We start from the raw sequence: 14,899 nt of genomic DNA, 5'->3' as shown, positions 1-14,899 counted from the left end.
CACACACACACACACACACACACACACACACACACACACACACACCGTAGCAGACACCTCCCCCAAGAAATTTAATACATTTTTCCATTATTTGTTTTTTGAGACACAGGGTTCCTCTGTGTAACCCTGAGTGTCCTAGACTAGGCTGGTCTCTGCCTCTACTTCCTAAATGTTGGGATTAGAGGGATGTGCCACCATACCAAGCATTAAGTTTTTTGTTTAAAAGAAAATGCCACTTTAAATACAATGTTTATTGTTCAACTGATATTTTTATTAACATCATAATTTTTTTTTGTTCTTTTTTTTTTTATTTTCGAGACAGGGTTTCTCCGTAGCTTTTTGGTTCCTGTCCTGGAACTAGCTCTTGTAGACCAGGCTGGCCTTGAACTCACAGAGATCCGCCTGTCTCTGCCTCCTGAGTGCTGGGATTAAAGGCGTGCGACACCACCGCCCGGCTATAATTTTTGTTTTTAATTATTTTATTTTATTTTTTTAGTTTTTCAAGACAGGGTTTCTCAGTAGCTATGGAGCCAGTCCTGGAACTCACTCTGTAGACCATGCTAGATTTGAACTCAAGAGATCTACCTGCCTCTGCCTCCCGAGTGCTGGAATTAAAGGTGTGCACCACCACCGCCTGGCAATATACTAATTCTTACATTTTCTTGAAAATTCTGAATTACATATATGCAATTATGTATATATGTAATATATTTCTTTTTATCTTATCTGACAGACCAGGATATACTAACCTATTTTTTTACTTAAACTTTTTTTTTTGAGACAGGTTTTCTCTGTGAAACAGTCCTAGCTGTACTAGAACTAACTCTTGTAGTCCAGGCTAGCCTCAAACTCAGAAATACGCCTACCTCTGCCTCCCGGGTATTGAAGAATTAAAGGTGTGCGCCACCATTGCCCAGCCTTAAACTATCTTTTTAATTCCCAAGACAGGCTCTATGTGGCTTGAGACCATGTCTTATTTTGTAGCCCAGGCTGACCCTAAACCTAAGATCCTCCTGTCTTAGCCTCCTGAAGACTAGGATTGCATACTTTACCACTGCACACAACAAAACAGTTCTTTAAATGGACAATTGAATCCTACTGTACATTCATACACTTATAAATCCTTCACAAGGCACTCAGAGACAGAGAGGAAAATGAAGTAGCCAGGTGGGAACATTACTGAGTATTATTGCAGCGGTTAGATACACGACCTCCTAAATCTGGTTCCACCAATGCTGGCTCTGTCAAGGTCTTTTGCTGGTCTAGTCTTATGAGCTACCTAGTTTCAATACCTTGATCTTTAAAGGTCAAGAACCTCCTACCTTAATGCTTTATGGGGGCAAGTGGATTCAACATACAAAAAAGACAGAGCCTCGCCTAGAAAAACAGCTTTCCCAGTTCTGCCAAGGAAATGGCCTTGCAACCCAAACTTACTGTAAACTCTGTCCAATAAAATACTTTCAAACTGTAGCCTCCTTCGCCAAATGAGATTTCAAAATACAAACTGGGGGCCCCATATCATAGTTAAAGTAGTTGGCTGCCCAAAGAAGTAGCTTGGCCAGATAACAAAGGAAGCCTAGTTCAATCCCTGTGATCCATGTTGTCAGAGGCGAAAACTGACTTCCACAAGTTGTCCTTTGACCTCCACACATGCACCATGGCATGTCTGTAACTCCCCAAAAGTGTTCAAAGGGAAGAATAATAAATAAAATAGTAAATAATGAAATAAAATATAACTACTGGGCAATGACATGTTAAGTCACACAAGGCTACATACTGAGACCTTGTCTTACATACATGCACACAATGAAAAATAATAATAGGGAAATGAGTGAATATGACCAAAACATTGTGTAAAATTCTCAAAGAACTAATAAAAGAATTAAAAGAAAAAGAAGAGCCAGGTGTGATGGTGGTGCATGCTTTTAATCCCAGCACTTGGAAGGTAGAAGCAGGTGGATCCCTGCAAGTTCAAGGACAACCTGGTCTACAAATAAAAGTTCCAGGACAGCTAGGACTAAATAGTAAGACCCTGTCTCAAAAACAAACAAACAAACAAACAAACAAACAAACAAACTTCTTCCAGAGGATCCTGATTTGATTCCCAGCACCGTACAGTGGCTCACAACCATCTGTAACTCCAGTTCTAGGGGGATCCAATGCCCTCTTCTGACCTCTACAGGCACCAGACATGCATGTCATCCACATTCATACATGTAAGCTAAACACTAAAACACATAAAAATAAACATTTACATAGAAGAGGCAAGAGCACTGGCTCAGCAGTTTAGATAATTTGTTGCTCTAGGACCAGGGCTCAATTCCCAGTACACACATGGTGGTTCACAACCACCCCCAACTCTAGTTCCTGGAGATCCAACACTCTCCTCTGACCTCTACAGGTACCAGGCACACGTGATACACATCCGTACATTGAGGCAAAACATACACATAAAATAAACCAATCTAAAAAAAAACCAACAATATCACTTACAGTGTGTTGTATTCATTTGAAACAGGGTCTCTCTCTCCATAGCCCAGGCTGACCTCAGATTCATGGGCTATCCTCCTTTCTCAGCCTCCTTAGTGCTAGGATTACAAACGCAAGCCACCACACAAGCATTTCTTTTAATTAAGTAGTTTAAAAATGAAACACCAGAATGTACCACATAGAAAGAGTGAGCACTGTTTTCAGTCAGGTGTGTGTGTGTGTGTGTGTGTGTGTGTGTGTGTGTGTAAATATACATATACTCATTTGAGCTGAAGCTGTAGCTCAACTGGTAGTGTTTGACTCACATGCATGAAGTCTCGGATTTGACCACCAGCACTGCATAAACTGAGCATGGTGTAACTTGCCTATAATCCTAGCACTGGAGAGGTAGAGACAGGACGATTAAGAGTCAAAGAATCTATTTGTCTACATAGGGAGTTTGAGATCAGTCTAGAATATATAAGGTCCTATTTCAAAACAACATACACACAAGGTTGGCAGGATATATCAGTGGGTAAAAACTTACTATGCAAGTCTGATGTCCTGAGTTTGATTGCTGGAACTAAAAGTGGGAAGACAGAACTCATTCTCAAAAGTTGCTCTCTGACCTCTACATGTGCACTGTAGCATGTGCATGTCCAAACTCACACATACATATCACACACAGAGTACGGTAGCAAATTAAATTGTAAAAAATTTAAAAGCCACATAAAATGTGGTGGTTTGAAAGAAAATAGCCCCCAAATGGAATGGTACTAGTGAGAGGTGTGGCCTTGCTGGAGGAAGTGTGTCATTGTTGGAGGTGGGCTCTGAGGTCTCCTATGCTCAAGCTTCACGCAGTGAGACAGACTACTTCCTGTTGCCTGTGAGTCAAGATGTAAGGAGTCTCAGCTCCTTCTCTAGCACCATGTCTGCCTGCTGCCACCTTGCTCACTGCCATGACAATAATAGACTTAACCTCTGACCTTTAAGCGAGTCATCCAAATTAAACGTTTTCCTTTATAAGAGCTCCACAACCATGTGTCTCCCACAACAATATAAACCCTAACTAAGACATATACTTACTTACCCCTGCATTCAAGGTTTGTATGTGAAAGCAATTTTTTCTAAGGTCTGTAGTCAATGAGAAAGTGGGCTGAAGAGACGGCTTAGTTGGTAAAGTGAGTTCAGATCTCTAATACACACATAAAAAGCTATGTGTGGCTGCACACACCTGTAATCCACCTTGTACTAAAGAGGCAGATACAGGAGGTCTTGGGACTTGCTGGCCAGCCAGTCTATAACCAATTGGTAAGCTTCAGGCTCAGTGAGAGACCCTATCTCAAAAAATAAAATAGGCAATGGTTGAAGAAGACACAACTGATATCACCCTATGGCCTCCACAGACACCTACATGTGCACATACCTACATGTCCATACACAGTCATACACATACAAAGAGCTGGGAATATAACTCAGTTGTAAAGTGGGAGGCCTATCAGTTACAAAGGTCTGTATTCGATCCCCAAAACAGAACCAACACACACACACACACATACACACTCTCACACACACACACCAAAATAACTCTTCAAATTCAAGTTGGTGATGTTGCATCATTTGCAGTATCCCTGTCTAGCATATACAAGGCCCTAGATTTGACCCCTTTCCCACATAAACCTGCAATGGGGATACACATCTGTAAATCCCAGTATTCAAGAGGTGAAGGCAGAAATATCAGTACTTCAAAGTCATCCCTGGCTACATGATGAGTTCAAAGCCAACCTAGACTGTATGACAACCTGTCTCAAAAAACAAACAAAAGAAATTTAAAAGCTACTGGTCATAGGTAAGTAATTGAGGGCTTATAACAAGGAAGATAAAGGGCATTAATGAGATTGGCCATTAATCTCCTAGATGACAAAAGTAATTTTGGACCACTTAGAAGCAATTCAGTCTTCAAAGGGCTCCTCTTTCTTCTGGCTGAAGGGTTCTCACAATCTTTCTATTCTACAGAAAGGACATGAAGACAGAAACAATAAGCATTAAGGTACAAACTACTCAGATAAAACCTTTAGTTTCATGTTTTCCTCTGATATATTTTCCCTCTTGATTTTTTTTTGAGGGAGGAATACTATCCAAAAGAAACAAGGAATATGGACTATGTTTCATGTATTACTGAGTGTACTGAAAAAAATCTCAAAGCTTCTAAGAAATTGGTTGGAGTTATTTTGCCTTTTTTGAGACAGTCTTACTCTAGCTCAGGCTGGCCTGGAACTCAGTATGTAGCCCAGGAGGGCATGGAATAAGGCACTCCTGCTTTAGCCTGACGATTGCTGCTATCGTACGTATGAGCACTATGGCCAGCAAAACTGCATACCAATTTAAAAATATTTATATGTGGGGAGGTATCACACAACATGCCAATGCATGTGTGGAGGTCAAAGGTGAAGGACAACTTGGGAAGCTGACAATTTAGAGTTCAAGGTCAGACTGGGCTACATGGTGAGTCTGTCTTCAAAAGGGGGGACACTTGCCTCAAGTGTTAGATCCCCAGCACCACAAAAACAAAACCACTCCATCTAGGAATGCACACATAGTTTGGAATGTGAGTTATGTAGAAATTAACTAGACTGGACAGTTAAGTTTGGGATGTTTTCCTTTCTGTACTTATAAAGTTGAGGTAAATAATTAAACTCTGGACTGGATTCTCACAGGTGTAAGGACTGAGCAGCTACATCCATACTCTGGGTAGGGACAAATCTGTTTCTTCTGCCTTCCTGTGCTCAGGCTGAGGAAGGGAGGAGTCAAGAGGAATTATCTGTCTACTAGGTACTGCTCTATCCAGGACTGAGGGACTTTCTGTAACATGGGACTGTCAATTCTGAAGTGGGGAAAGTCCTGGGCAAACGGGATGAGTCACCGTCTCTAAAAAGTAGCTGTCTATGTGACCCAGAGCTTGAAGCAACCACACTGACTTTTTGTTGCTGAGGTTCAAAACCTGGAGGTGGAGAAGCATAAAGAGCTACTTTGGAAGAGATTAGGGTGACCATGACACTCGGAGCACTTCAACACCCATTTGGGGCCTACACAGAAGTAGATGACTTACACAATGGAACTTCTGAGTTTTACAAGAATGTAATGGGAAGTAATTCTAGAAGATACATGTATTTTAAAAGAGAAGGTACAAACAGGCGAGCGGGGAGGTGGGGCTACCTGTAAAATACTAGAAAAGCACTTAACCTTACAGTAGGTGAAACACAGTGAGCAATTTCAGAAATTGGACACTTTAGCTTTTAAAGACACACAGTACTTCTTATAATCTCTAAACTGAGTTACTTGTCCATCCAAGAAAGTGTGACTTGCAACAGTTTTCAGAGCAAGTTAAAATGAAAGACAGCTCTCCTAGCCTTTTCCATACAATGCCCACCAGGAAAGAAAGACCAAACCCAGGTATGAGCCTAAAAGATACCTACAACTTGATGCTATGTGCGGGCAAGTCAAAGGCTTAGTGTTTGAGACACTATAGGAGGGACATGTGAACAGTTTTATATTTGTGGTGGGGATCAAACCCAGCACCTCACATATGCGTGGCAAACACACGGTCACTGACTCACATTCTCAGCCCCGCTTTTGCTCTTCGGGGGGGGAAAAAAAAAAAACATGAGTAGTTTTTCCTCTTAGAAAACTATCAAGATTAACAACGGCTATCAAGATAACAGTGCTTTAGTAACTCTGGATGAAAACTCTGTGGGGTCCTGAGTAAGCTGAGGAGGCAAATTTGACCCTGACCTTGTCACTTCTCTTCAGGGCCTTATTTCATGTGCTCTTAAGTTTCACTTGAATTTTTCAACTTAAATCTCTGCCTACTGAATCCTAACTTAAGACAATTTCATTCAGAACTCTTCTGTGACCCTAAACCCCAAGATACCATTTGTGTACCATCTGTGTTTCCAGACTTAACAACTTATTAAACTGCTTCAGATAAACAATGAATTTTTTTTCAGACTTAAGACTGTCCCAGTGGCTAAACATAGTGGCACTAGCCTTTTAATAGCAGCCCTTGGGAGGCAGAGGAAAGTAGATAACACGGGAAGTTCCAAGATAGCCAGGGCTATAGAAAGACCCTATCTCAAAAACAAAAACAAGTCAGGAGGTGGTGTTTGCACATGCCTTTAGTCCCGGCACTCAGGAGGCATAGGCAGATGGATGCAAGTGGATCAAGTGAGGTTGAGTTCAAGGCCAGCCTGGTCTACAGAGAAAGTTCCAAGACAACCAGAGCTGTGATACAGAGAAATACCAAAAGGCGGGGGGAGAGTGCTTACTACTCTTGCAAAAACCCAAGTCTGGTTCCCAATATACACGCACCCACATAATAGGAATTAAAACAGAAACAAATAAAACACCACCTCAAAATAACTGTAACTTAAGGTTAACAGATAAAGAAAAAAAATGCATAAGATTTTGTGGCTCAAGGTCATTTTGAAGATGCTTATTTATTCTGAGCAAAATATACAACTACAGCAGCTTGCCACTACCATAGGCTAGACACACTCTGTAGTAGCATTATAGCTACAGGCTCTGCAACAGAGAAGAGTATACCAACAGCTACTCAATAGATGGTTTCATTATCCACCTACACTCTGACTTTTATAATTACTTGATTGGAAGACAGGTTGAGAATCCCTCTATCAAATACTTAGGACCAGAGGTGTTTCAGATTTCAAGTCTAGAGTATCTGCATGGACTACCACTTGAATATTCCTGATTTGAGATTTGTCAGTACTCAGTTTCAGATTTTAGAACATTTCTGACTTTGATTTTCTGGTTAAAGATGCTCAACCTACAGGTGTAGGGTGTGCACCTATTGCGTTTATGAGCAGAAATGCCCATGAAGGCCCTTCAGAGAGCAGAAGTGAACACTTTCTCATGGAGGTATGCTAGCTTTTCTAAGCGAGTCCGTTTCAGTAGTGGAAGCCATTCCCAGTAAGATAATTCTACCACGCGGTACCCAATTCGAACCAGCTGCCTCCTCTTCATATTGTGCAGTCCAAGCAGATCCCTGGTACCATAGCAATACTGATTCTTGTTTGTAAACTGAATAGCTAGCTTCACTAGTGGGGGCTGAATGTGGGCTATAGGGCACAGTCCATCTGTTCCCACATTCCCCGATCTATCTGGCACACTGCAAGCAGAGTCCACTAAGAGTCCGGCTGTCTTCTTTCTTAACTCCACAGGTGGCTGGCCAGTCTCTAATTCAGTTTCCCCCTGGAGATATCTCTTGGCTTTTCCCTTTAGCAACTGATTCATCAAATCATCTGTAAGGCTGACTCCCACCTGCTTAAACTGTAATCGGGCTGCATCTTCCATTGGTGTCACTTCACTGTTAATTGGTAATGGCTTCATGTTAGCATCAAGCTGAACCTCTAAATCAGAAGACCGGGTGTGAGGCAAAATCATATGGTGCTTGATGTACTGAGGGCCACCTAACATGATCTCAAGTAAAGAGAGAGCTTCTAGGAACTCCGGTTTTGACCTCATATCCTTGCATGCTAAATTCCACAGCATTACAGATGCCTCTTGCTGAAGGTGAGGATTAAGACGACTGCCCTTATAATCTGGACACTCAATGGCAACTGTACCATCAAGTGTATACAGTTCCTTCGTGAGTTCAAACTTACTACTCTCTTGAGCTAATCTGACAAACTCTGGACTCAGAGCAACATTGATGAACTCAGTCGGAAAGTATTCAGAAAATGCCAGGCCAAGCAGGCAGGTCAGAAGATGCTCTGGGTACCGGCTGAATTCAGGCATCTTCCTGCGGATTTCATTTATCAGACTGGAATAAAATTCTTCTGTGTTGGGTGGCTTATAGTTCAGCGTTCCAAACGACCACAGAATTTTGGCAACGTCTTTACTTCGACAGTGTGCTACCCTTGGAGGCAAAGAGGCAGCTACTGCATTCATTACTCTTTCATCCAAGATGCGTAAGGCCGAGCAGGCAAGAGTGAGGTGCATAACACCCTGAACCCCCAAGGAAGGAATTCGCTGAGGAGCAATTTCTCCAAACCGCTTCATGAAATCCACGTGTTCTACATGAGTGAAGCGGAACATTTTCAGGATGTGAACTAAGGTGTGGCTGCTGACATGCTGCATGTTAGCACAAGCCAGGTCACCAATTTTCCGCATGACAAATTCAGAGAGATTACTACTTGATTTAAAAAAACCCAAACAGATTGTACCAATCTCCTCCAAATTTACCAGCTCGATATACTTAAGGATCAGTGATTCCAGTTTCTGCATTAGGTCCTGTGGTACCTGACGATTTTCACCTATAATATAAATCAAGTGAATCAGCTGAGACAAGGATAGCTCTTTCCAGTGTAAATGAAGGTAACTAAAAAAAAAATTTAAAAAACGAGGCACTCTGTGGCCCAAGTTCCGCCAAAGATCAGCAACCAGGAGAAGCTGGTCCAGATTCATCTCCCACACCTGACGGCAAAACCTGGTTTCATACACATCTAGCATGGAAGGGGAGAGAGAGATTCGTAAATCAACAAAGGCTTTCAAAATGCTGATCAGATCTGAGGTATCAAAGAGCTGAATGTTTTTCACACTCAGTTGGCAGAGCAACGCAAAGCTCTTACTGGACAGCAAACCAGAATGCTGTTCCACTGGCAGAGAGCTCAGCTTACAAAAGTAAGTAGTAATGACTTCTGGCTGGAGTTTATTTTGATAAACTCTGACTTTGTGCAAAATTAGTTCACCTTCTGAAACAGACAGGGGTTGGCAAGTCTCAGATCTGTTATAGCTGTGAAGCTGGTACTCTGGCCTTAGCTTTAAGAATACTCGGGTTCCTCCGAAGGCATCAAAAACCTCTACATCCTCTTTACCAACTCTTTCGGCACTAGGTTTGTCTGGATGCAATGTGTTGGCTTTAGGGGTAAAAGCTTTGTTGATTTCCAAACCCAGGTGGGCACTGCTGGTTGTGCAGATTCTCTGAGACAAGGTGATATCACCAATGTTCTTAACTTCTCGGGCAGGATGGCAGGAGCTATTATGTTCAGGAAGGTTCTGTCCCCCATGATGAATGATGTTTTCCATATTCCAATATGCCATGCTTTGGGCTGCACAGTAGGCAGAAGGATTACAAGATGCTTGGTATTTTAAAAGTTTTAACAACTTGAGAGTGGCTGCCATTCTGGAGTCTGTACTGATCTTTTTGGCAGTCAGAGCACAGTCCTCACACGTGTGATTAGGCAAGTTCTTGTTTATGTGGCGCTTGCTTAGAGACGGACAGAGAGGTGGTCCACAGAAACTGCCTGTAAATCTTCAGCACACCACAAGAGTCGTGGGCCACAAATGGTGGGGCCAGAATTGGTGCCAGATACTGAAAAAAGGGTAGATGAAGAATGAGTGGCTTCTACCTATAACACAAAATTTACACGTTATAAGAAATAGGTACAGCCAGGCATGGTGGTACACACCCTTTAAAAGCAATACTTAAGAAGCAGAGGCAAGAAGAACTATGGGAGTTTCAGGCCAGTCAGGACTATCTTCTAAGGCCTCATCTCAAAAAGCAAAAGGAAAAAAAGATAAAAAGATGCAGGTTGTACTACTGCTCATGCAAGTATGCTCAAGGTTAGTGAATGCCCAAAGCACAAGCCATCAAGTGTAAAGGACAAACTCTGTGCTTTGCAAACCAGAAAACTTCATATCAGAAGCATCATTAGGTGGTTTCTAGACTGCAGCTTGATATAAATCACTTCCTTGTAGGGAAGGACAAGAGGGGGAAGGCAGATTTCCAAAAGGAAGTGGGGAGTAAAAGTAGGCAACTCATTCCATTTCTTTATTTTCATGGGTATTTTGCGTACCAGAAGAGGGCATCAGATCCCATGGGACTACTGTTATACAGGACTATGAGCAGCCATGTGGGCACTGGGAATTGAACTCCGGATGTGCTCTGAACTGCTGGGCCATCTCTCCAGCCCACATCAGGCACTTTGTGATTCTATTCTTCTAGGTCCAGGGTTTTTTTTTTTTTTCGAAACATAGTCTATGTAGTCTTGGCTGGCCTAGAACTCACAGAGATCGTCTTCCTGTCTCTCTCTCTCTCACAAGTGCTGGGATAAAAGACACAGACCACTACATCCGACCGAGGTCCAGGTTTTTTTTTTTTTGTTTGTTTGTTTGTTTGTTTTGGTTTTTCGAGACAGGGTTTCTCTGGTTTTGGAGCCTGTCCTGGAACCAGCTCTCGTAGACGAGGCTGGTCTCGAACTCACAGAGATCCGCCTGCCTCTGCCTCCCAAGTGCTGGGATTAAAGGCGTGCGCCACCACCACCCGGCGAGGTCCAGTTTTAGAATGGAAATAAGCTAGGGTTAAGTAGAAATGTGAATGACAGAACTAAGCAGAAAATTCCAATTCAACTCCGAGATGATTCTTTCCAGTAGGAAGGATCAGGGACTAAGAAAAGTCAACAAAATCTAAATAAGGAGGCCTTTCATTTTAGAGGATATGAAGAAAACACAGGAGAAATCCTGAACTCCAGGCACTGCTTTGGGAAACTTGAATGCTGGCATGGAGGACTGTAATTTCAGCTACTCAGAAGGTTGACCATCTCCAGTCCCTTACTTAGCTTTAAAGAATTATAACCACAGTAACCCTCACAATCCTTTGAGTACAAGCTTAACTATACAGCCCTGGCATCTGGGTGCTATTCCTCTTAGGAAGGGCTGACTACCCTCTTTAGGCTGCTCTGGTTTCTGAGTGGTCTTAGAGACTGGCCTCAAATTCATAGGATTTCTGCCCCAGTCTACTCCCTAGATGCTGGGGTTGCAGGTGGGTGCTCGTCACAGAGTTTGGATCACTAGCACAGATCATCAGGAGCTGGGAAGCAGACTCAGAAACTCACACATGGAGTGGGCGGAAGCAAAGTTCAGAAGCCTGGTCACGGCTGGTAGAAAAGAGTCACTCAAAGCTGTGCTTCAAGGTCCAAAGAATTCCAGGTCACAGGACTGTCCTGCTGACCAGTCCAGAGACAGCATGAGACTCCTCTGGAGGAGGCAGACAGGCAATGCTGCCACTGAACCAGGTACTAATTAGGTCCTCACTTGGCTAGAAGCAGTACAATTTTCATTTTCCTCCCATGGAAAAAAAATGAGCAGGCCATGAAAGTGACTCTCCCGTATTTCTCTACCTCCTTTTTACAATATATATACAATATATATGTGTGTGTGTGTATGTGTGTGTGTGTGTGTATACATAATTATATATATGTATATAAAAGAATTATATATATAAAATTCCTGCCAGGTATGGTGGCACATGACTTTAATCCTAGCACTCAGAAGACATAGGAAAGTGTATCTCTCTGAGTTTGAGGCCATGCTGGTCTACAAAGTGGGTTTCAGGACAGCCAGGGTGACATGATGAGGTTCTGTCTCAAAAACAAAATAGCAAAAGATTTATCTTTTCATTGTATGTATATGGGTGCTTTGCCTGCTTCTATGTCAGTGCACCATTTGTGTGTGGTGGAGGCAAGGTGCTGGGTCCTCTGGAGCTGTAGTCCTCTGTAGGAGCAGCAAGTCCTGCTAACTGCCGAGTCATCTCTCCTGTTCATATTCTTTCTTTCTTCAATGTGCATTCTTTTTTATACTTACTAGCAAAGTCCAAAGGGATGTAAGCAGTCAATCAATGGACCATAGAGGGTTACTGCTGCAGAAGTTCCATGAATGATCTGAAATCTCTTCCTCTGTGCTTTTAGCCTGTTAGGTCTCAAACCCTGGACAACCGGCTGAGGTGCCTACTTAACATATCAAAGCACACTTGGCCACCAGATTTTCTCAGCATCCCTCAGTCCCTACCTGTTCAGGGTCCTCCTGGCTGGTACACCTCCCCCCCCCTAAACTTCTCCAGGTCAGAGACTGGTTGCACTTCCCCCCAGAGGCTCCTCCCTATATAATCCAGACATTTTGGTTATCTGCTCTTCTTTAAACCTTTGCCCTCTTGGCTACTGCACCTGGTTTCCCCCTCTCATTTCTCCCTTCCCCTTCCTGCCTCCTCACATGGCTCAGGGTAAAGTCCATGCTGGACTCTTCTATATGTCTCTGCCTCTGGCAATGCTCCCCCTCTTTATCTATAATAAACTTTCTCCTCAACCATACATAAAAGCAGTCATGTCCCATCAGGGTCCATACAAGGGGACCAACAGCCAACATTAAACTCATGAACACAGCTGGGCAGTTGGTAAAGCCACACCTGAGTGAGCCTTGGAGAGGCAGAGCCCCAAGGACTATGTGTCCTGAGGACCTCCTCATGCTGTTATTGAGCATAGCTCTGACGGTTGCCCTAGTGGTCACCACGTCCCTCATAACCTCCTATGGGTTGTATGAAAACTCTCAGTGGTGTCTAGTCCTTCACTGGGCAGTGTTACTGGTACTTAAAATAACAGTGACAGATTTTTTCCAAGCATTGCTGCTGGGACAAATTAATGATTCAATCAACACCCTTAGAAAGAATTTAGACATGTAGAATTGTTAGTAAGGTTAGGGTAAGATGTTTTTGTTAATGGCTTTGAGGTAGAAAATCTTGGGGAACAATTTAAAGTTTAGAAAGACAAACAGTTGAGCAAGGGACTCCCTGAGGTCAGAGAACAAAACAATGGCAGCCTGGCTAATGCTAGCTTAGATGGGTTGGTGATCAAAGGTGACTAATTCCTTGTACCCATTTCTGCCCTCAGCTTCCTGATATAAAAACTGTTGATGAGTGGGTATGCACCTTGAGGATTTAAAGTAGAGATGACTGATTTTTTTTCATATACAAACATTTAGATTTGTGATTCTTAAGATTTTTATAAGATCACCTTTTGAGCCGGGTGGTGGTGGCTTTAATCCCAGCACTCAGGAAGCAGAGGCAGGCAGATCTCTGAGTCTGAGGTCAAACTGGTCTACAAGAACTAGTTCCAGGACAGGCTCCAAAGCTACAGAGAAACTCTGTCTCAGAAAAAAAAAATTACCTTTTAAGATAAGTTATAAAGTGATTGACCCTTTCTTTGTAACCAAAAAATGCAGCCTGTCAGCAAAAGAACTAGCTGAGAAAAATACCTTGTTTGTTTGCACTCTGTTAATTATAACAAATTGCTTGAGTATGAATGTATGTGGGTTCTTGGGACAACTTGTTTTTTTACCTGTAATACATAAAATGTTTAAATGATGTAAGGGATATGGAAAACATGTTTTACTGGTATTCATTGTAATCATTTACTTGGAAAACAGAATGTAACCACTGTAATTTTTTTTTTTTTGGTTTTTCGAGACAGGGTTTCTCTGTGGTTTTGGAGCCTGTCCTGGAACTAGCTCTTGTAGACCAGGCTGGTCTCAAACTCACAGAGATCTGCCTGCCTCTGCCTCCCGAGTGCTGGGATTAAAGGCGTGCGCCACCACCGCCCGGCAACCACTGTAATTTTTATACTGCTTGAGAGACTTTGCTGCAGTACATAAGCTATAAGGGAAACAAAGTCATGAGAGAAGGAAAACACCAGGAAAGATACAGAAGGAGAGCTGCAGAAGAAGACATCAGGAAGTAGTTAGCGGAAGACATCAGGAAAGACACAGAAAGGGAACACCAGAGTAGATGAATGAAGCCAAAAAAAAAAGAATAGAGTAGAACAAGAAAAAATAACAAAGAAGCTTTCATCCCTTGGACAAGAAATCTGTGTGTTTTTTTCACTGACTCTGCATCTTGCTCCCAGTCTCTCTGGAACCTCTGCAATGTCCTTTCCTTTTTATTTATTTATTTTTTAATTCAACTGGTGCCAAAACCCAGGACCAGTGATGTCCATACCTTTTCTATTTCCTTTTTTCATTCAGTCTCTTCTTTCTAGAGTCCATAAAGAGCCAGGACTGAAGGGCAGGCCAAAGGACTTTATTCTGCCTACCAGGTTTCTTTCTCTGAGAGAGAGGAATGAATGTTCTAATTTTATACACTGGGTTCCTTTTAAGACAGGATCTCACTATGTGGCCCTGGCACTCATTAGGTAGACTATAGTGAACTTGGATTGAATTTAGAGCTCCACCTGTCTCCAAGTCCCTAATGCTGGGGCAAAAGGTGTGCACCACCACACCTGGGGCTACATTTGGTGTTTTATGTGCCCAGCTTCAACTGCTCAAGTGATCCCAAACTACATCCTTAGGCCCAAATTAAACCTTGTGCCTGGTTTTCACAAGTAAAGTTTTATCTGGACATATCTCATGTCTGTGTTAGCTTTCTCAATACAAGAACCGAGTAAGTAACCGTCTCAGAGACTGTACGGCTGTAAAACATAAAGTGTTTCTTTATTATTATTATTATTTATTATGTATACAATGTTCTGCCTGCAGGCCAGAAGAGGGCACCAGATCTCATTACAGATGGCTGTGAGCCACCATGTGT

General features: G+C 42.5%; 2 protein-coding genes across 7 annotated transcripts in view; both read right to left on the bottom strand.

Moving 5' to 3' along the window:
* Nucleotides 1-14,899, bottom strand: part of Ubox5 (U-box domain containing 5) — a 44,360-nt gene that overhangs the window by 18,418 nt on the left and 11,043 nt on the right. The gene's annotated exons all lie outside the window — the stretch shown is intronic.
* The window catches only part of Fastkd5 (FAST kinase domains 5), a 22,155-nt gene continuing 11,087 nt past the window's right edge, over nt 3,832-14,899 (bottom strand). For 2 of the 3 annotated variants that reach the window (XM_026788473.1, XM_026788472.1), the window contains exon 2: nt 3,832-9,859. In XM_026788473.1, the coding sequence (XP_026644274.1) occupies nt 7,372-9,669 (2,298 nt within the window). In that variant the 5' untranslated portion in view covers nt 9,670-9,859 and the 3' untranslated portion in view covers nt 3,832-7,371. Of the gene's footprint in view, nt 9,897-14,899 lie in introns of all 3 variants that reach the window. The other variant, XM_005365604.3, reaches the window with a different exon arrangement.

The sequence above is a fragment of the Microtus ochrogaster genome, unplaced genomic scaffold, assembly GCF_000317375.1.
Source record: "Microtus ochrogaster isolate Prairie Vole_2 unplaced genomic scaffold, MicOch1.0 UNK3, whole genome shotgun sequence".
NCBI lineage: Eukaryota > Metazoa > Chordata > Mammalia > Rodentia > Cricetidae > Microtus > Microtus ochrogaster.
This window is presented reverse-complemented; position numbering and strand designations above follow the sequence as displayed.